At 42.4% G+C, this 23125-nt stretch overlaps 2 protein-coding genes across 7 annotated transcripts in view; one reads left to right on the forward strand and one right to left on the reverse strand.

Moving 5' to 3' along the window:
- Positions 1 to 1950: 1950 nt before the first annotated feature.
- Positions 1951 to 20251, reverse strand: im:7136021. 3 transcript variants are annotated; one of them, XM_041214707.1, is made up of 6 exons: positions 20155 to 20251; positions 17527 to 17614; positions 15472 to 16228; positions 12056 to 12277; positions 4529 to 4748; positions 1951 to 2391 (listed from the first exon to the last, which is right to left on the reverse strand). In XM_041214707.1, exons 3-6 carry the CDS (start codon positions 16151 to 16153, stop codon positions 2187 to 2189), a joined length of 1329 nt encoding a protein of 442 aa, XP_041070641.1. In that variant the 5' UTR covers positions 16154 to 16228; positions 17527 to 17614; positions 20155 to 20251; the 3' UTR covers positions 1951 to 2186. The 3 variants fall into 3 exon arrangements, with proteins under 3 accessions (XP_041070641.1, XP_041070642.1, XP_041070643.1); XM_041214708.1 differs by lacking the exon at positions 17527 to 17614 and having other exon boundaries at positions 20155 to 20200; XM_041214709.1 differs by lacking the exons at positions 17527 to 17614; positions 20155 to 20251 and adding an exon at positions 19847 to 20135.
- Positions 20252 to 20262: 11 nt separating this feature from the next.
- Positions 20263 to 23125, forward strand: part of mis18bp1 (MIS18 binding protein 1) — a 75247-nt gene continuing 72384 nt past the window's right edge. For all 4 annotated transcript variants that reach the window (XM_041214701.1, XM_041214703.1, XM_041214702.1 and 1 more), the window contains exon 1: positions 20263 to 20421. The gene's annotated coding sequence lies outside the window, so the exon portion shown is untranslated. The remainder of the gene's footprint in view (positions 20422 to 23125) is intronic.

The raw sequence follows: 23125 nt of genomic DNA on the forward strand, positions 1-23125 counted from the left end.
GCAAGTGAAGCGCCCTTGGATGATGAGGAGGGGGGAAGTAAAGGGGCAGGTGTTGCACCTTCTACGGTTGCATGGGATGGTGCCATGGGAGGGGGTTGAGGAGTAGGGGGTGATGGAGTGGACCAGGGTGTCCCGGAGGGAACGATCCCTGCGGAAAACTGCCCGAGGCGGGGGGGGGGTGGAGGGAAGATGTATTTGGTGGTGGCATCATGCTGGAGTTGGCGGAAATGGCGGAGGATGATCCTTTGAACGTGGATGCCGGTGGGGTGATAAGTGAGGACAAGGGGGACCCTATCAAATGTTAACTGTATCCCTCTCCAAAGATGCTGTCAGACCTGCTGAGTTTTTCCACGTATTTTTGTTTTTGTTCTAGATTTCCAGCATCCGCAGTATTTTGCTTTTATCTTCATGTTTTATCTGTTTGTCGCCGGCGATCCTTGCCTGCCCGCCAATCTTAAGGCTGGAAGGGCAGGTCCTTTAATTGTATAAATTATCCTGTCAATGGCCTCAATTGGCCACTGACAGGTCAGCGGGCCCGCAGCTGATTTTGCTGCAGGCCTGCCTTCCTAAAAATTTAAATGTGGCGGGATGATGTTGGGTGTTTCCCTCGACATCATCCCGCGTCATTTTACGCGTCGGCGAATGGGCCCCGCCCCCGCCCGCTGACAGCAAAATTCTGCCTGCTGAGTTTTTCCAGCATTTTTTGTTTTTGTTTCAGAATGATGCACACTTATTCAGTAAATATATATGATTATGCTGAACTATGTTTAGTCCAGGATCAGCAGAAAAGCAAGTGTGCTTTTTCATGTATCTTATACAAACTTATCCTTACTGGCTTTGAACTTATCCATTCAAATTCTAAAAATAGCATAATGGTACAGAAATGGGTTTGCCCTGTCAATTACACTTTATACAGCCTCTCAGATTTCCTATGAAATGCAGTTTCCCTAGCTGATAACCTGATAACCAATAGTCTAACAGTAAGCTCAACAGATTCAGGGCAATGTTACTGACTGCCTCTTTTCACCTAGGGCCTGACCTCTGCACAGAGCAGATGTCAAATGGCTGAGGTCTCAAAAGCTGAGTCGTGAGAGTTACAACCTTGTGTCCTAAAGCATGTTCGAGCTGCAACTGTTAGGATGCCCTCTCAAAACTATCCTACCATATTAAAAGGGATTATCTGTCATATAAATAAATTAAGTTAAATGACTTGTGGCACTCAAACTTGCCATATGGCCACACTGCCAAGCTCAAAAATTACAATAAAGATTAAGCCACTCTGTCAATCATTTATGCTGCTCCAACAGTTATTGAGGCCTCTAATTAGTCATTATCTTTGTGTCAGGCAATGAACGTTAGCAACACATTGCACATAGGTGATTCAGCTGTCTATTAAAATTATTGTATGATAAAATTCCCATTGTCTGACCTGGCCTTCTTATGCTTTTTAATAGAAATTAGGTTCCTCAGTGATAGGCAGAAGAATATAATTTTTCTTTAAATGACCCTGTAGTTTTACACAGGGGGCTGCCTCCTGTCCTTACAAGATGAGCTGTGATAGATTTTCATGTTCACAATAGGTTGGGTCATTGCTGTTGGTTGGTAATGCTAGGGTTATGGGGAGAGAATGGGAATGACTAGGTGGCTCTACAGAGAGCTGGCATGAACTCAATGGGCCAAATAGCCTCCTCCTTTGCCAAAATGACTCCGTATATTTTGCTAATATTCTCAAAACTTTATCAATTCTACTTTTGTCAAATAAAGATTCCCTGGTAAATATGGAACACATAATCTTAAAGACCTGACAATGTGTTTACATAATGAGAAATATATCATATAGTCCTAAAATATCATTGCGATTTCAAAATTCCAAAGGTGTATGTGTATCTTGAGCAATAGTTCCCCCTATTGGTCATTTTTACCCGATTTAGAATGGCAAATAAAAATAAATCTGTTAACTGTTGTATTTATGAAACAACATTAAGTTATACAGAACTTGTTCCACTACTATGACAATAGCCATTTTTCTGCTCAAAATCACTATACATGTAGATATCAATAAATGCATCAATTGTCTTTATGGGTTTCCACCCATCAGAGGTTTAGCATTAAGGTTGTCAATCCAATCCAATCCTGATCATGTGCATGACATTTCTTCAGTTCTCAGCCAACCTCGTATCATCAACTCACAGACTGAGAATAAAATTGCAATCACATTGGCTGTGATTTCTCTTGTTCTTCTGAGCAACGTGCACCCTGTTGTCAGTTAAAGTTCGAAACTGCTTCATTATTGCGTCAGTTAGATGGGGATTGTTTGAAATTACGATTTCCTTTAGAAAAGCCAGCTCCACGAAGCCAAGCAAAATATCCGGTTTCAACAATCTACACCCGCTGAAAAAGAAAAATATCATGTGATTCAGTAAGAATTCACAGAAGCTATAGAAAACTCAAAAGATTTTCCTTCATTCATAAAGTTAAGCAACTGGTTAGTAAAGAATTTCCAAAATGAGTTGATAATGCAAAAAATTCCCATTCTCTGCCACCATTAGGAGAATTCACTCCTAACGTTTTACATATGAACATGACAAAATAGGAAGAGACAGTTGTCCCAAATTTGCTCCACACTCGTGATGCCTGGGAGCATCATGGCTAGATACTTCCCACCCTACGGCCACATAATCTCCTGAGAGAGGCAAGAAATATAAAAAAAAACAGCACCAATAAGGGGAAAGAAATGTTTTAAATTCTCTGACCTCACAATGGATCAAAACAAGTTTCTACTGGCAATGTGAGTCTCAAAGATCTAAATCAGCTTTCTTTCATAGATCATACTTCTTGTATATAATGAGGAATACAATAAAACAAAGCACTACATCAAATAATTCAATACTGCCTTGATAATATTGAAAAAAACTCAATAGATTTGGTTTACTGACTTTTGAGAACTATGTATTTTCACATATCAAATTCTATTGTAGCCAAATCAAAATTAAACTTCCACACAATTGAAGGATTTTTTTTTTTAAAGAGTTGCAGGAGTGTTGATATTTTGGTTTTACTTACTTTGTATTAGTATAATTATCACTCCAAGCTTGTAGGAAAAAATTATGTTGACTGGTGATCTGCATTTTCAAACAATAGGTGTGATCTTCAACTGCCATCTGCCTGTTTCTCAAAGGGAAATCTGATGACTGACAATTGAAAGCCTGGTGTCGACTTTTTGCACGCAACTGCTGGTCTGAATTAACCTTCATGTAGTCATTAAATAGGCATTAAACACTCCTGCCAAAACATGCAGGAGTTGTTTCAAAATGCAAAACCGAGGTCTTATGTCAGTTATAGGATCCTGAATGCAGCTTTCAAGGAGAAATGGGCAACACCTATCAGTCCCATTTCCTCCAGGCACTGAGACCAGTGGTCCTTAAAGGAATCGCTGGAGGCCTCTCTCTAGAGCTATGTGCATTATTAATTTAGAAGATTTTATGGGAGCCAGTTCTCCTCCGAGTTTCACAAAAATCTATCAGCCCACTGCTAGCGTGTTGGCTGCCTCCAGCGTACGGTCTTCTCCCCCCCCAACTTCAACTCCGATCAACACCTCCCCCCACCACCCCCTCAACAGGCCCTGCTTAATAGCAGTGTCTGGATAATTTTCTTCTTCACTAAATCAAGGAGTTGCAGAGGAGCATCTGCAGCTCTTCATGAAAATGTTACTGAGATCTGCACCTGAAAGAGGTTTGGGCCTCCTGACTTCAATGCCTGGATGAGCAAAGTGGGTAAATTGCTGATATGGTGTCCGTTCGGCACATGGCCTGAAACTATATAGTTTTCATAGTTTTGAAATTTCTCTAAGGTGGTATTACTGTTTGTCTAAACACTCCATCTTGTAGAGGTTACCTGAAGAAAATTTAGAGACTGAATACTGGGTATGATGTTATTTGTGCCACATGAGAATATGCAGTATTTGGGGAGCCTTTCATAAATGAAAGCAATATTTTATCATGATTACTGTTTTTCTGAGTCTCCTCCTTTGATCATAAACTAAAAATGCATCTGCTAATGTTTAGAACGGCCTAAATAGTGGTTGTAGCACTCTCTCTTTACTTACTGGGTGCATCGATTGCAATGCAAAGAGAAAAAACCGGTAACATTTAGAAATTTGTACTGCCTCCATCAATTAGCAACAAGTTTTAGAAATTGAAGTCAACACCCATAAATTTCTCTCTGTGCTCTCCATTGCAATTAAAGGTACTTTTGCAAGTTAGCAAAACTATCCTGATTTAAAAACAGCAATTGAGCCAGGGTTTCCCCAGTGAGTCAGCGGGTAGAAGCATCATGCTGGATTGACGTTTAGCCATTAGGGTAGGATAATCCCAGATTTGATCTCCAGTTTTGCAGAGTTAATTTCAGCAAAGGTGAGCATTAGGTGTGCCTCAGTGTGCCAGGCTAAGAAAAGGTTATAAGAACTGTGAATCACCCACAATCTTTTATTCATGTGCTCTTAAGATACATAATACACAATGTAATTTACCTAAGATCAAGGCTCTGCAGAAAAGGAAACTGTTTTGGCAATCTCTTTAACATTATTTCAGTAATACCACTGCACAGCACCAAACCTAAATGTTTAAGAGTTTTTCCTGAAGAATCAGATAGAAGCTGCACATCCACATTAGAGAGTCTTGAATTTATCAAATCCAAGCTTGCGAGGTCCGAAGGTAAGATCTTCACATACTCAGCAAGAGGTCCATTCCCTGGGAAGGTATATAATTTAAATGATGAATAGATGAATCCATTGGAAAAATCTTCCTTCAGTACTGCACTTCTCATATATATATCTGGTAAAGTCAGCAGCCAAAGAGAAAATGCATACAGTTTGTTGAAACATAGGTAATTTTGTAACTCTTCAGTGCAATTATATAAAAAGAAAATATTGGACACACAGTAGGTCAAATCAACATCTGAAAGGGAAAGCCAAGTTAAAGTTTCAATGGGATTCTTCTTCAGAAATAGTGATGAAAGGTCCCACTGAAAATGTGCTTTTCTTTTAATTCTTTGATGGGATGCGGATGTCAATATTAAGACCAGCATTGTTGCCCATCCCCAACTGCCCTTGAACAAAGTGGCTTACTAGGCCATTTCAGGGGGCAGTTAAGAGTCAACCATATTGCTGTGGACCTGGAATCACATGTAGGCCAGACCAGGTAAGGACGGCAGGTTTGCTTCCCTTAAGGACAAGCGATGATAGTTTCATGATCGCCATTACTGAGTTTAAATTCCAGCTGCCGGGGTGGGAATTGAACCCACTTCCCCCAGAGCATTTGCCTGGGCTTCTAGATTACTAGCCCAGTGGCGATACCACTAAACCACCATCTCCCCTAAATGAGCTCAAATCAGCTGATAGCACTCCTACCTTTTATTCGGAAGGTCATAGATTCAAGCATGACCCCAGAACTTTAGAACATAGAATAGAATATCGCAGCACATAAGGCAACCATTTGGCTTATTGTGCTAATGCCGGCCCATGGTAAAGACATTCAATTAGTTCTATTAGCCTGTATTTTCCCTATAGTGCTGTATTTTTTTTCTCTCCAAGTATTTATCCAATTCTTATTTGAATAAAACTACTGAATCTGCTTCCACTGAACTTTCAGGTAGCACATTCCAGGTCACAACAACCTGCTGTGTAAAAAAAAAAGTATCTTCATGTTATTCTAGTTCTTTTACCAATCACTTTAAATCTATACCCTCTAATTACCGATCCTTCTGCATTGGAAACCATTGCTGCTTATCAACTCTATTAAAACCATTCAGTATTTTGAGCACTCCTACCAAATTTCTCAATCTACTCTGCTCTAAGGAGATAATTTAGGCTAATACTTCAGTGCAGCAAGTGTGTTTTGGAAATGCCACTGTATAAATGTCAAATGTTAAACCAAAATCTTGTGTGTCCGCTCAGGTGAACCTAAAAGATATTATGTCACTATTTGAAGAAATAGGAGCTATCGTGATGTTCTGTCAATATTCCTCCCTCAACCAACATCATCAAAAACAATAAAAATCAAAATGCTGGAAAAACTAAGCAGGCCTGACAGCATCTTTGGAGAGAGAAACAGAGTTAACGTTTGGAGTACAATATGGCTCTTCTTCGGAACTGAAGACTCTGCCAAAGAGTCACATTGTACGCGAACCATTCACTTTGTTTCTCTCTCCACAGATGCTGCCAGACCTGCTGAGTTTTTCCAGCACTTCCTTTTTATTTCAGATTTCCACAGTATTTTGCTTTTATCAAAACAAATTATTTAGTAAGTTATTGTGCACAAATTGACTACTATGTTGTCTTTGCAACAATGACTGCATTTAAAAACAACATGGAATGTGATAAACTTTGGAACGATGTGAAGGTGTGATAAGGTATTATATAAATGCAAATACTTTCTTCTTTCTCTTTCAAATGACTAATCCAGCATTTTCCATTGTTATTTCAAATTTTCACCATTCAACTTTATAGAATGCTCACCAATCAATACTGAACCCACAAACATTGTTCCAAACATCTGGGGAAAAAAACCAATATTCTCTAAACCAATGACCAACCTAAGAATAATAAATAGACTAGAGGGAGTTTTAAACACATGATGTCATACTAATCACCTTTTTAAGTATTAAGGCTTTAGTATTTCAAACTCTGGATGTTCTGTCATTTACAAATTGTTTTTGAAAAACTCTCTCTTCCATTTTCAGGCCTTCATTACCACTTACCCAGAACACTTAGGGTTTCACAGCTGCATAATTATCGTCTACTTATAGGAGGTGAGATGCAAACAGAACCAGCCAAATTTTTCTGATGACACGGGTGCAACATATTTCTGCTCTAATTCACGATAGCATGCAAGCTATCAAATGCAGATTTTATTCCCGAGAGCAAGTTCCCAATCTTACCATGAGAGGAAGATTTCAAATGTAGATGAAGCATACAGAGACAGCAGGGAAAAGAGAGGAAAAAAATAAAATTAAAGTAGGTGCATGGCCTGGATTGCTTTCATGCACCACCTAACTAATGGCGGTCCCTTGCAGTGAGGAGGACGCTTGCCATGGAGTCCTGGCGAGAGAGAGAAAAAGAAAGGGGGAGTGAAAGCGAAGGCTGTAATAGATAGGAGTGAAGTCAGTGCAAGGCAAAGGAGGTGGAAAAGGGAAAGTTAAATGCTAAGGGAGAAACAAAAAAAAATCCAAAATCTACATTCCACTTTGGCAGTCAGTCAGTCCATGGTCGATGAAGGATTGTACAACTTCTTGAGCTTTCATCTTCCTCTTGGGTCTCCATCCTTCATCATCCATCCTGCTTCAAAACCAAATACACTTTAGTGAAGTGGGGCTCGCATCATGGGCAATCTAGTGCATTCCCTTCCCTGCTGTTGAGGTCAAATCCAATCTTCTTCAAGTAGGCTTTCAGGGTATCTTTGAAACATTTCTGCTGACCGTCCCGTAATCTTTGACCAGTTGCGGGCTAGGAGTAGAGAGTACACTTTGGAAGTTGAGTGTTCAGCATTCTGATGCAGTGGCCTGTCCAGTGCAGTTGCTGCGCGAGAACGGTCACCTCTATGCTCAGGATGCCTGCTTCCTGGAGGCTGCTCCCGTTCACATGGTGATCCATCCAGGTGATACATAGGATCTTCACTAGGCAGTGCTAAATGTGTGTCTCAAGATTTCTCAGGTGTTGGAGATACATCAGTCAGATTTCGCAGTCATAGAGGAGTTTTGGGAGGACAACTGCCTTTGTAGACTGCTAATTGTATGTCTGTCTGCAGGTTATACTTAGTGAAGAATTGTTTCAGCAGCTTCCCAAAGGAAGAGTTCACACACTGGATCCTGTGCAGGATCTCCAACTCAATGGTTACTGACTGGGACAAGTGGCTACCGAGATAGCAGAGGTGGTCGACTATCTCCAGATGGCAATCCGCAGCTGTAATGCTGAGGGGACTTGGTGTAAGCCCTGGTTTTGGCTGGAGGAGGACCTTTGTCTTATCAACATTCAAATGCAGCCCTGGGATTGATACATTTCTTTGAACAGGCTTTTAAGGAGCTGTTTCTGGGGTCACTTTGCTATGGGGGAAGGCAGTTCTCTTCTAACTTAGCATGTTTGCAACACTGTTATCATGGACAAAAACAGAATTACCTGGAAAAACTCAGCAGGTCTGGCAGCATCGGCGGAGAAGAGTTGACGTTTCGAGTCCTCATGACCTTTCAACAGAACTGATTTTTCTTTAGGAGAGGGTTGAAATATAAGCTGGTTTAAGGTGGTGGGGGGGGGTGGGGGGGGGGGGGGAGAGAGAGAGAGAGAGAGAGAGAGAGAGAGAGAGAGAGAGAGAGAGAGAGAGAGAGAAGTGGAGGGGCGGGGTGTTGTTGTAGGGACAAGCAAGCAGTGATAGGAGCAGATCATCAAAAGATGTCACAGACAAAAGAACACAGAGGTGTTGAAGTTGGTGATATTATCTAAATGAATGTGCTAATTAAGAATGGATGGTAGGGCACTCAAGGTATAGCTCTAGTGGGGGTGGGGGGGCATAAAAGATTTAAAAATAATGGAAATAGGTGGGAAGAGAAAAATCTATATAAATTATTGGGAAAAAAAAAAGGAAAGGGGAAGAAACAGAAAGGGGGTGGGGATGGAGGAGGGAGCTCAAGACCTAAAGTTGTTGAATTCAATATTCAGTCCGGAAGGCTGTAAAGTGCCTAGTCGGAAGATGAGGTGCAGTTCCGCCAGTTTGCGTTGGGCTTCACTGGAACAATGCAGCAAGCCAAGGACAGACATGTGGGCAAGAGAGCAGGGTGGAGTGTTAAAATGGCAAGCGACAGGGAGGTTTGGGTCATTCTTGTGGACAGACCACAGTGAAGTCCAACGCAAACTGGAGGAACAGCACCTCATCTTCCGACTAGGCACTTTACAGCCTTCCGGACTGAATATTGTGACATCTTTTGATGATCTGCTCCTATCACTGCTTGCTTGTCCCTACGACAACAACACCCCCCCCACTCCCCCCCCCTCAAACCAGCTTATATTTCAACCCTCTCCTTGTAAAGAAAGATCAGTTCTGTTGAAGGGTCATGAGGACTCGTAACATCAACTCTTTTCTTCTCCGCCGATGCTGCCAGACCTGCTGAGTTTTTCCAGGTAATTCTGTTTTTGTTTTGGATTTCCAGCATCCGCAGTTTTTTGTTTTTATCTCTGTGTTATCATGGAACCAGTCCTGGTGGCAACAACTATTGGAGCCCAGTGATTCAGCACAGGCCGAAAGGAAGTCAGTCTTGAAGCCAGTCCAGATGGCCGCAACAGATGCAGGGGCTTTAGGAAGCTTGGACTGGAAGGCTTGCTGGAACACCTCGTAGATAGTCTTTTCCTGGAGGGAGATCATGATGAATCTCCCTTGGGCAGCCTTCGTCTGCCTATGCTGACATCGGGTGGGTCTGCAGTTCATTATCGACTTGCAAGACAGTGGTCAGTCCAGCAGTTGTAGGTACCAGGCATCGCTCGTTACGTGGACATCTCTTCGGTCTCGGGCACAGACGATGACATGGCCTATCAGGTGCCATTGCCAGGTGGTTTTGTAACTGTTGCGTTTGCAAAACATGATTTTGGTAATAAGGAGCTCATACTCAGCACATTTATTCAAGAGTAAGATGCCACTGGAGTTGGATTGCCCTACCTCCTCTTTCCTAATCGTCCTATTTCAGACCAAGTAATTACGTCCAACTCTGGCACTGAAAGCTCAGGGTAAGATGAGTTTGTCATATTTTGGGACACCATGCAAGGCACTGTCTAGTTCCATGTAGAACAGCCACCTAGAGACTAGACCAGGAGGGAGGATTAGGAAATGCCTGGGAATAGATAGGTTTTCTTTTTCACCCAAGTAGTAGATTATTGGTTTTATGGGTAGTAAAGGAAGAAACAGAGAAAAAGAGATATAGGTGGATTGCTTACCACCACTACATTATCCTAACAAGAACTTAAAAAATAAGGAGCAGGATTAGGCCATATGGCCCTTTGACCCTGCTGCACCATTCAATAAGATCACAGCTGATCTTTGATCTCAACTCCATTTTCCCACTTAATCTCCATATCTCTTAATTTCCCTGCGAGTTCAAACATCTATCGATATTCAACACTGAGCATCCACAAATTCACAATTATTGCTTGGTAGTACAGAACTTGAATATTGCTGAAAAGAGAGATATGATGCCAAAGCTTTTCACCTCGCACTCATCAGGACAAATGCAAGAATGCCAAATTTCAAACGGTCACAATGATTTAGGCTCGAGGGGAAAAGGGTGCTGATTAGTTGGCAAGTTGACTCTGGCTGGCCGAAGCGATACCTTAGAGAAAGCAACAGAGACCTATAAGCTCCCCAAGCTCCCTTGTAATTGTAAAAAGGTGCAAGGTTTGAACATATTCCTTTTGTTTGCAGAGAAGGGGTCCCTACATATGCGTATATGAGGCTTCTAGTAAAGGTAAGTTACGAGCTTGACTGATTATCTAAAATTGGTTGTTAGTGTAGCTATTAGCACACTCAGGATTGTTTAGCAATCATACAATCACATCCAACAGCAGACGTTTTGTTTTGGGTTTTGCAAGGGTGGGCTGGTTAAGTACGGTCTGTATTCTGCCTATTATGAACAACCAAGCTCGTAACGTGACACATTTACATTTGCCAGAAGTGGCATACATTCACATGCAGGGATCTGTTCTCTGCAAACAAAAAGAATATGTTCAAGCCTTGCGCCTTTTTTGGAATACCAGGGAGCCTATAGTTCCCCATTACTTTCTCCACGGCAACACCTCAGCCAGAGTCGACTTGCCAAGCAATCAGCACCCTTTTTTCCTGTAGTATAAACTGTTGGTTGAAATTTTGCATTCTTGTGTTTGTTCTGATGAGCGCAAGATGAAAAACTGCGACAAAAGTCTCTCTTTTCAGCAATATTCAGAATCACAGTTCCCCCGAGTGAAGAAATTTCTCATCTCAGGCCTAAATGGGAGACCGCCTTACCCAGAGTTCTTTATATCTTATTTATCTATCACAAACAGCAAGGTTACTTCCAAAGAAAAAGAAAAATCTGAAACATTTTCTGTACAGGTTACTTACTGCCTGACGTGACCGTACCAAGGTCCATTTGATGGTAACCTTGTGTTGTCACTGAAACTAGGAAGGCTCTACATAAGGGATTTTTAAAATTATCTTTTGAGTATTATTCTTATGCCATTATTAATCTGTTTAAACAAATTAACTATCTTTTAATCCACTCCTCTATCTCTAACTGCCTCCTGTCTACCAGTCACGTCCAAATGCTCTGTTCCTCTAATGCCAGCCTTTGTGTACCTCCTCCATCAACCTCACCATTTCACCCCATTACTGGCAGATGTGCTTTTAGATACTTAGGATCCATGCTTTAGAATTCCCTCCCTAAAACCCTTTGCCTCTTCATCTCCTTGGCTCAGCATCCATTTCTTTCTTATGCTTTTGTGAAATATCTTGCTCCTTTTGCCTCTACATTTAAAGGAGCTAGATAAATACAAATTATTATGGCTGTTAAATGGTGTAAAAGTCACTATTATAATAACGCCAATCAGAAATCCTACGTTAACATGTTTTCTTCCAGGATCTCCCCTTATGGCAGTCTAAAGGATGAAACTTGGTTAAGTGAGTGTTTGACTGAGACAATGGCAAGGGTACAATGGCATTCCTTTGATGCACTTAGAAATGTTCAGCAGTTCTGCGGACTCCATTGATTCTTTAATTAGAGTCATGATCAATGATTACAAAAAAAATGTCCTTACTGAAGTAGCAAGTGAATTTTAAAATGTAGAAAACACAGTGAATGAGCCAAAAATAGAATACAATTCAGACACATCTTATTATAAACACATTCCAATATTCAGCAGGAAATCAGTCATGGGGTAATATCAAAAATAACTTTTAATAGGAGACACACTAAATTTTACCAGATTCCTTGCTTCACAGGGAAACAGCTATACATGAGGTAAGTTTATTTGCAAAAATCTACTTACAGCTAAGTTCCAATTCAATGATACTTGGCAAGTTCTCCAGCATGCTGTGCACAAAATTGCTGTTCATTGATATGGGTGGCTTGCTGAGGCTCACAGAAAGGCTACAGACATTTGACAGCTGCCGGAGTGCTGCCTCAGACAGCGGGCCATTGATGATATTCAACAGGCTCAGCTTCTCTAACTGAAGAAGTGGAATGCAATGCGGTTCAAAACCATCGCATCCTGTAAAACAAACATTGTGCTTTTGATTCATGTGCTAGAGAGCTTTATTTCCAACTAACGTTGCTACTTTAGTTTTCAGAATTTCATTAAACTAATGGAGCTCCCATAGCATTGTTCATGGTTAGTTAGTGATAATGTTGTGTTACCACAAGAGTTGAATTATACCATGTAGTCCACTGCTATGACATATGTATTAATTTCAGCTCTTTAAGACCACAAAGTTGTGTAAATAGACACATGCTCCCATCAGATGCCTTTGTTAGAGATACTCTAGTTTTGTTTTGATAAGCAAGAATGGAACTAAACAAGGATAGTCTCACCTAACTGAATATGGAAAAGCAACTTGAATGAGAATAGTGTGGTTGACAGTGTCAAAGGCTGCAGGGAGGATAATGCACCATAATCAGAGCAGCTGAGAATATGATTTGTGACTTTGGTCAGGACCATTACAATGCTGTAAAAAGGGCAGAAATCTGTTTGGAGGATTGCTTATGGTTATCATTCTCAAGTCATGGTTATTTTTCACAGAGAAGAGAGGCATCCAGTAGAACATGATGTGATTCAGACAGATCTGTTGATAGTTAAATTAGTTGTATGACAGATACATTCACCTTTGCAACACTTAACTTGAAGGAGCAAATATAGAGGCCTGTACCAGATGGTCTGAACAGGATGGGGAACAGTGAATATTTTGTCCAGAGCAGATGCACAAATCAACAGCTACAGAAGGATTGTGGCAAACGTAAAGGCCAGGCAATCAGGAGCTTGGAAGTGCAGTTGTAAGCAATTTGGGGGATTAGATTTTTTTCCAGTGGAAAACACAGCAAGAGGTTGAGGTGAAAGTGGCTAGACAGAGTTATGGGTAGAGTAGTTGGAAATGGCCTTAACAATGATTGAGAGCGTGGAAGTAAAGGCCACTGCTAGGTCAAGGTGTGACAAGGACTAATGGATAGGCGAGGATACACGGAGCAAGAGTTTTGAGAGGACAGCAGCACAGAACATTCAGCAGGAAGAAAGCAAGGGGAGCCGAGATCGAGTTTAAAGTCACCAAAGATGAGTGTGTAAACACTGAGAGGGGAAAAAGCAGGGAATATCACTGGTAAAAATTAACGACACGGCTTGGAGGTGTTGGTAAACAATGAGTATTTTAAAAAGCATCTAATAACAAGTCATCTCCATCATAAGATCAGAGGTGGAGATGTTCTCTGATGATTACAAGTGTTCAGTACCATTTGCTACTCCTCAGCTAATGAAGCAGTACATGTCTCAATGCAGCAGGACCTGGACAAAACTCAGGCTTGGGCTGCTAAGCGCCAAGTAATTTTCAATTTTCAATGGCATTACCATTGCTGTATCCCCTACCATCGATATCCAAGGGTTACCATTGGCCAGAAACTCAACTGGACCAATCATATAAATACCATAAATACAAGAACAGGTCACAGAATTCTCCAGCAAGTAACAACTCCCACACTTCCCAAAGCCAGTCCACCAGCTACAAGGAGTCTGATGAATGTGGTTCCAACAACAATGAAGAAGCTCAATGTCATCAAGGACAAAGGAGCCCATTTGATTGGCACCTCATCCACCAACCTAAACATTTGCTTCCTCCACCACCAGTGCACAATGACAGTAGTGTATAGCATCTACAAAATGCATTCTGGCAACTTGCCAAGGCTCCTTAGACAGCAGCTTCCAAACCCACCTACCATCTAGAAGAATAAGATAGCTGATACATGAGAACACCACCTAACATCTTCTGATCTACTCCCCTTTCCGCAAGCTGTCCCCTCCATAACACCCTGGTCCATTCTTCAATTATCCCCACCACACCCTCCCTTTCCCATGGCACCTTTCCATACAAGTGCAGGAGATGCAACACCTGTCCTTTTACCTCCTCCCTTCTAACTGTCCAATACCCCAAATATTCCTTCCAGGCGAAGTAACAATTTACTTATACCTCTTTCAATTTAGCATACTGGTGAGACCACATCTGGGGCACTGTGTACAGTATTGGTCTCCTTATTCAAGGAAAGACGGAAATACATTATAAGCAATTCAGAGAAGGTTTACTAGACTAACACAGGAATGGGCGGGCTGTCTTATGAGGAAAGGTTGGACAGGTTAGGCTTGTATCCACTAAGGTTTAGAAGAGTAAGAGGTGACTTCATCGAAACCTTTAAGATCCTGAAGGGTCTTGACAGAGTGGATGTGGAGAGGATGTTTCCTCTTGTGGGAGAATCTAAAACTACGGGTCACAGTTTAAAAATAAAGGGGTTGTTTATTTAAGGCAGATGAGGAGAATTTTTTTTTTCTCAGAGGGAGAGATTAAATGACAAAAGGGTTCATGGTGCAAGGCCGAAGGGAGTGGTAATGGGAGAAGTAAAGAAACAAGAGATCTGTCTAGAGGAGGTGTGAATAGCAGGATCTTGAACAGCAACTGTCTGAAAGCAAAAAAAGAAAAAAAAACAAAACAAGTGAAGAAATAGGAAATAAAATGGGGGCAGATATTGCAACCTAAAATTGTTCAACTCTTATGTTGAGTTCAGAAAGCTGTGAAGGGACTAGTCAAAGATGAGGTGCTGTTACTCGAGTCTTTGGGATTCTCTTTTTCAAAAGGCAGTGGAAGCAGGGTCTTTGAATATTTTTAAGGCAGAGCTAGATAGATTCTTGATTAACAAGGGGGTGAAAGGTTATCGGGGTAGGCAGGAGGCTACAATCAGATCAGCCATTTTTTTTGCTGGCTTTGTTTTTTTTTTCTTTTTTTTGCTTTCAGGTAATAGCTGTTCAAGATCCTGCCATTCATATCTCTAGACAGGTCTCCTTTCTTTACTTCTCCCATTGCCACTCCGTTCAGCCTTGCACCATGAACCCTTTTGTCATTTATCTCTCCTGCCTTCCACTCTAACAGAAATCGTCCCTTTTGTTCTTTTCCTACCTTCCCCGCTTTCACTTAGTTAAAATCTATTACATTTCTAACTTTTCCAGTTTGGGTGAAACGTCATCAACCTGAAATGTTAATACTGTTTCTCCCTCCAGAGGCTTTGCCTCAGCCAAGGTGGCTCCAGGTGAGTAGGTAGCATCACAACTAAATGGCATTTGTTAGATGAATCATTGGGTCTTTTCCTGTCTGTTATTTCTATATTTCCTTATAAAATCACCAAAACAATTCTTTCCCCCAATCTTTTTCTTACCTGTCAGTTTAGAATTTGTCATTTCTGGTGAAGTAAAACACAATGATAAATTCTCCCATTTGTCCACAGAACTCAGTGACAGCTCCCTCAGCTTTGGCAATCGAAACAAAATATATTGAAGTGATGTCAAAGAAGGACTTTTCTGTCTAGCGTGAAGAGTCAATGCTTGCAATTTTGTTAATTCTGCAAGGTGGCACAAAGAACTGTTCTGGACAAACAATGAAGTGCATAAAACCAAGTGAGTCAGTTGTTTGAAGACAGCCACTTCTCTTAGCAGGTCTTGATCCAGCACTTGTAATTTATTTCTCAGCTGCAATTTCTGTAAGTTTGTGAGTGATCTCAAAGCACGTAGACTTTCCAGGTTCTTTTTTACATCAATAGTAACAGCTGTCAGATCGGGAAGTAAATTCACCATCCTCTGCCATTGCTTCTGTGCTGTCTCTTTAATCACCACAGATCTTATTCGCCTCTTTCTTAGTGTTCTCCAAAAAGGGGAGTTACAGCTTTGTAAACTTTTCAGGACAATAGTACTATTCGTCCATAATGTAGGGTGATCGACTAACTGTTGCAAGTACTTGCAGGTTGCACGAATGTTTGCCTTCTCTTCAGGCGTTAAGTATCTAAATATTTCTAACATTATATCCTGAGGTAGGTTTAACCAATGATGACCCACTTTTGTCATATTGGCAGTAAGATCCTAAGCTTCCTTAATTCGTCCAATTCTTTGCTTCTGCACCAGAATTTTCTATGTTAACACCTACAGGAAAACAAGAAAATACTTCAGTAATTGACAATGGCTCTTCAACATATTACAATATTAGCTTTCATTGAAATTTATATTTAGATTCAGATAAATTTCCATTCTCTGTGCATTCTATTACACAAAATATATTTGCTGTTTTCAGACTTATTTTTACAACCAATCAAATTTTTGTTGTCTTAGAACAACATAGTGTACAAAAGTAGCAACGGATAACTACTCATCCATTGTCCCCTCCTTCAAAGTGAAGATGTTTCTTACGCATCAACCCACTGTAATCACAGATCAAATCTCAGAATTTCAGTCTAATTCACATCACTTCACAATATCTTGGACCACCTTTTAACTCCCATTTCCTTCAATTTGTCACTAGCTAGCTTCACAATCTATGAATAAATGAGTCAGAGAACTAACGACATAATTTGGCTAATACTCAGTACATAGACAGATTGCTGCACTATCAGAGGAGCTTGTCTTTTAGCTGAGATCTTAAACAAGGTCTGTCTGTTCAAGTGGATGTAAAAGATCCCATGGCACCATTGAAAGGACAGCAGCAGTTCTCTCTCAATCAACACCACTATAATAAATGATCCAGTTATTTTATCTCATTGCTCCTTGTGACCTTGCTGTGACCAAATTGGTTACTACATTTGCAATCTTGATAAAAAAACAAGACATGATGCTAAAGCTTCTTGTACTTGTCCTGTTGAGTGCAAGACAAGAATGCCAAATTTCAAATGATCACAACAATTTGCACTACTGAAGAGGGTGCTGATTAGTTGGCAAGTCAAAATGCCCGGTCTACCTCAAATTACCCTGGAAAGGCAAAGTACCTGAAAAATTTGAACAACAGGTTAGGCAAGCTGTTTCACACTGCTACTATGCAGTGGCAAGTGGTATTTTCCACTAACGGGATATTGCCATCAGTCCAAAAGGTTCTGCCTACCATACAATTGAACAAAGTCATGTATGAATTTCAGTTCCGTTGTAATGTCAGGTATGTAGCCGTACATCCCAGCAACTAGCTGATCGAATCAGACAGCATATTCCTTCAGTTGTTCATAATAGACAGAGTACAGATTGCACTTGCAAAACCCAAAACAAAATGTCTACTGTTAGATGTGATTCCGCGAATCCTGAACAATCCTGAGTGTGCTAATAGCTACACTAACAACCAATTTTAGATAATCAGTCAAGCTCCTAACATGGCTCATTTACATTTTCTGGAAGCAACATACATTTGTACACAAGGACCCATTCACTGTAAACGAAAGGAATATGTTCAAGCCTTGTACCTTTTTTGAAATGACACGAGAGCTTGGAGAGCCTATAGTTCCATGCTGCATTCTCCATGCAACTCCAATCAATCAGCCCCCTTTCCTCCTGTAGTATAAATTGTAATGGTTGTTTAAAATTTGTCCTGATGAATGCAAAAGGAAAAGCTTCGGCAACATGTCTCTCTCTCCAGCAATACTCAACCTCTGTACTGCCAAATGACATTTGCAATCATTAAAAAGAGACATCAAAAGTACAGCTCTTTGAGATACCCCGAGGTTTAGAAAGGTGTCATGCTAAGCAAATAATTTTTACTGTTGAGACCTGCAGCTACAAAACCAACTCATTATTCAACTACACCATATTGCACATACTTATAATTTTACTTTAAACTGCATAGTATCCACAAATTTGTTTATTTCATATCAAGACACAAAATTCAATTTCCAGTCCCACTTTGTATGTTTTTTAAATCACAGGTGCCATGATTTCAACAACTTACATTTATATAGCATCTTTAACATAATGAAACTCCCCAAGGTGTTTGCAGGAGCATTATAAAGTATGACACAAGCCACATAAGAAAATATTAGGTCAAGATGGCTAAAGGCTTGGTCAAATAGCTGGTTTTTAAGGAGTGTCCTCAGTGGAAAGGTGTCAGGAGAGTATTCCAAAGCAATTGAGGATGCATAAGAGGCCAGAATTAGAGGAGCACAGATATCTCGAAAGATTGTGGTGCTGGAGGAGATTACAGAGATAGGAAGGGGAGAGACCATGGACGGATTTGAAAACAAGGATAAAAACTTTCAAATCAAGACATTGCTTGACTGGTAGCCAATGTAGGTCAGCAAGCACAGTAGTGATAGGGTTATGAAACTTGCTGTAAGTTAGGACACGGGCAGTAGAGTTTTGGATAACATGTTTACAGAGGGCAGAATGTAGACCAGTCAGGGGTGTGTTGGAATAGTCAAGTCTAGAGGTAACAAAGCATCGTCTCAGGCCATCATTTGCAACAATTTTGCAAATTATAAACTTTAGAAGTACTCATTAAGATAAAATAAAGGTATTTACTTAAAAAGACTAAGTTCCAACATAATCTTAAAGAATCACCAAATCTAACAGCACAGAAAGCAGCTATTTGGCCCATTGAGCCTGTGTCAGCCCTTTGAAAGATTTATCCAAATAGTTCTGCTCTTTCCCCACAGCCCTATACTTTTATTTTCCTTTGCAGGTCATGTATTCCAATTCCTTTTTGAATGTTACTATTGAGTCTGCTATCCCACAACTCATGAAGACATATAAAAAACATTGTTTTTAAAAAATATATGGTCATCTTCCCTTGCAACAGCTGTATTCCAGATCATTTATACTGTGGCTACAAGAGAAGGTCAGAGGCTCAGTATCCTGCTGCATGTAACTCACCTGCTGACTCCCCAAAGCCTGTCTATCACCTACAAAGCACAAGTCAGGAGTGTGATGGAATACTCGCCACTTGCCTGGATGAGTGCAGCTCCAACAAGGCTCAGAAGCTTGACACCATCCAGGACAAAGTAGCCCGCTTGATTGGCACCCATCCACAAACATTCACTCCCTCCACCACTGACACACAGTGGCAGCAGTGTGTATTATCTACAAGAAGCACTGCAGGAACTTGCCTCCTTAGATAGCACCTTCCAATCCCACGACCACTACCATCTAGAAGGCCAAGGGCAGCGGACACATGGGAACACCGCCACCTGGAAGTTCCCCTCCAAGCCACCCACCGTCCTAACTTGGAAATTTATCGCTGTTCCTTCACTGTTGCTGGGTCAAAATCCTGGAACTCCTTCCCTAACAGCACTGTAGGTGTACCTACACCACATAGACTGCAGCGGTTCAAGAAGGCAGCTCACCACCACCTTCTCAAGGACAATTAGTGATGGGCAATAAATGCTGGCTTAGCCAGCGATACCCACAACCCATGAAGACATACAAAAAAAAACATTGTTTTTAAAAATATGGTCATCTTCCCTTTGGTTCTTCTACCAATTATCTTAAATCTGTGCCCCCTGATTGAAACCCTGTAGAAACAGATTCTCTTTATTTACCTTATTAAACCCCTCATAACTTTGAACACCTCCAATAATTACCCTCCTCTTTGGAGAACAATCACAACTTCTTCAGTCTCCCCACAGAACTTAAGGCCCTTCTTTCCGATATCTTTCTGATAGATCTCCTCCCCCAACCCTTGCCCTCTTCCCTAAGAAGTGTTTTTTTTTCTCTCTCAGAATGGGACACATTACTCCAATATAAAAACAAAAAATTGCGGATGCTGGAAATCCAAAACAAAAACAGAATTACCTGGAAAAACTCAGCAGGCCTGGCAGCATCGGCGGAGAAAAGAGTTGAGGTTTCGAGTCCTCATGACCCTTCAACAGTTGTGTTGAAGGGTCAGGAGGACTCGAAACGTCAACTCGTTTCTTCTCCACATTATTCCAACTTAGGCCTAACCATAGTTTATAAAGGTTTTCAACGTAACTTTCTTCCTTCTGTACTCCAAGCCTCAATTTATAAAGCCATAGATCTCGTATACTTTATTTTAAGAAAGCACAATAAAAAAACAAAGTTGCATCTTTATATGACACAAAGAATTTCAATAAAGCTCACACCAACACATGTCTCTCGCCTGCATGAGCTCTTCTGCCAAAGGCGGGGGAGGACGCTCTTCCCGTTGGAGCCGCGCGCCGTCCAGCCTACGCACGCGACGCCAGGAGGCATTGGGTCCGCGCCGTTTGTGATGTCGCGTTCGCTCATTCGGCGGCGAATCGCGTTACAGGTCCGAGCGCCAATCAGAAGCTGAAGGCTTGGATTCGAAAATCCTTAACGTTTTTTTGGGGGTTTTGAAAATGGTTGTTGTGGGAGCCAGCGGCGCGCGGGTGAGTAACGGTTGCTCGATTGTTCTTGGAGCCGGCGCTTGACACGGTCACCGGCTAAAAGGGGGGAGGGAACCACCCTGAGAAACGAGATCCTGCACCGACAGGGTCGCGGGTTGGAAATGGCGGGCGGCGGCAGCGGCGGGGTGAGCCGCTCCGGACCCCAACTCGAGCTGGGCCTGCGCAGACCGCTCGCCTCAGTACTAAACAACAACAACAAAACTGGAGATAAGCAGGAAAAATGGTCAGAAAAGTTGGAGCAGTTGCCTTTGAATGGAGACATGGTTGACCAGAGCTACTTGTCTCGCCGTGACTCAGTTCCGAGTTGGGGATTTGGCTTAATTTGGTGATCTGGGTGTGGGGAGAGGAGAACGGGGTGAGAAGAATATCTGCAGGTTATTGAGCGAGGTTAGCCGGTCAAATCGCCCACACAGCAGGACTGATTCACTCAGACATCTGAGGGTTGACGTTCCATTTTTTTTTGCTCATTGCACTAAATTTCTTGGGGTTTAGTGTCACCAGTCACTACAGTGAACAAAACAAAAACAAAATTACTTGGAAAAACTCAGCAAATCTGGCAGCATCGGCGGAGAAGAAAAGAGTTGACGTTTCGAGTCCTCATGACCCTTCAACAGAACGGATTTTTCTTTACAAGGAGAGGGGTGAAATGTAAGCTGGTTTAAGGGGGGGGGGGGCTGGTGTTGTAGGGACAAGCAAGCAGTGATAGGAGCAGATCATCAAAAGATGTCACAGACAAAGGAACAAAGAGGTGTTGAGGTTGGTGCTATCTAAACAAATGTGCTAATTAAGAATGGAGGTGGGGGGCATAAAAGATTTAAAAATAATGGAGATAGTTGGGAAAAGAAAAATCTAATAACTTATTGAAAAAAAAGGAAGGGGGAAGAAACAGAAAGGGGGGTGGGGATGGAGGAGGGAGCTCAAGACCTAAAGTTGTTGAATTCAATATTCAGTCCGGAAGGCTGTAAAGTGCCTCGTCGGAAGATGAGGTGTTGTTCCTCCAGTTTGCGTTGGGCTTCACTGGAACAATGCAACAAGCCAAGGACAGACATGTGGGCAAGAGAGCAGGGTGGAGTGTTGAAATGGCAAGCAACAGGGAGGTTTGGGTCATTCTTGCGGACAGACTGCAGGTGTTCTGCAAAGCGGTCGCCGGTTTATGTTTGGTCTCTTCAATGTAGAGGAGACTGCATTGGGAGCAACGAATACAGTAGACTAAGTTGGGGGAAATGCAAGTGAAATGCTGCTTCACTTGAAAGGAGTGTTTGGGCCCTTGGACGGTGAGGAGAGAGGAAGTGAAGGGGCAGGTGTTACATCTTTTGCGTGGGCATGGGGAGGTGCCATAGGTGGGGGTTGAGGAGTAGGGGGTGATGGAGGAGTGGACCAGGGTGTCCCGGAGGGTACGATCCCTACGGAATGCCGACGGGGGGTGAAGGGAAGATGTGTTTGGTGGTGGCATCATGCTGGAAATGGCGGAGGATGATCCTTTGAATGCGGAGGCTGGTGGGGTGATAAGTGAGGACAAGGGGGACCCTATCATGTGAGGAGCTGGGGCTGGGATTGGAAGGTGGGGTGGGGACGGAGGGACAGGCAGGGTTGGAGGGTCCTAGATGGGTGTTGGTGTCGATGAGTTGTTGGAGCTTGCGTTTCTTAGCACTTGAGAGAAACTCGCAGACACTTCCTCCTACCTCTCCCAGCAGGATCGTCTGAGGGCCCTTAGCTTCTTCCTCGAACAGAGGCCTGAACAATCCCCATCCACCACTACACTCCTCCATCTGACTGAACTTGTTCTCACGCTGAACAATTTCTCCTTCAACTCCTCTCACTTCCTCCAAATAAAAGGTGTTGCTATGGGTACCTGCATGGGCCCCAGCTATGCCTGTCTCTTTATGGGGTATGTGGAACATTCCTTGTTCCAGTCCTACTCCGGCCCCCTTGCACAACTCCTTCTCCGGTACATCGATGATTACTTCGGTGCTGCTTCATGCACTCGTTGGGACTTGGAAAAATTTATTAATTTTGCTTCCAATCTCCACCCCTCCATCATTTTCACGTGGTCCATCTCTGACACTTCCCTTCACTTCCTTGATCTCTCTGTCTCAATTTCTGGTGATAGGCTGTCCACCAATATCCATTACAAGCTTACCGACTCCCACAGCTACCTCGACTACAGCTCCTCACACCCCACTTCCTGTAAGGACTCCATCCCATTCTCTCAGTTCCTTCGCCTCCGTCGCATCTGTTCCGATGATGCTACCTTCAAAAACAGTTCCTCTGACATGTCCTCCTCCTTCCTTAACCGAGGTTTTCCACCCACGGTCATTGACAGGGCCCTCAACCGTGTCTGGCCCATCTCCCGCGCATCCGCCCTCACGCCTTCTCCTCCCTCCCAGGAACATGATAGGATCCCCCTTGTCCTCACTTATCACCCCACCAGCCTCCGCATTCAAAGGATCATCCTCCGCCATTTCCGCCAACTCCAGCATGATGCCACCACCAAACACATCTTCCCTTCACCCCCCGTCGGCATTCCGTAGGGATCGTACCCTCCGGGACACCCTGGTCCACTCCTCCATCACCCCCTACTCCTCAACCCCCACCTATGGCACTTCCCCATGCCCACGCAAAAGATGTAACACCTGCCCCTTCACTTCCTCTCTCCTCACCGTCCAAGGGCCCAAACACTCCTTTC

Source organism: Carcharodon carcharias, chromosome 20 (genome assembly GCF_017639515.1).
Source record: "Carcharodon carcharias isolate sCarCar2 chromosome 20, sCarCar2.pri, whole genome shotgun sequence".
Classification (NCBI taxonomy): domain Eukaryota; kingdom Metazoa; phylum Chordata; class Chondrichthyes; order Lamniformes; family Lamnidae; genus Carcharodon; species Carcharodon carcharias.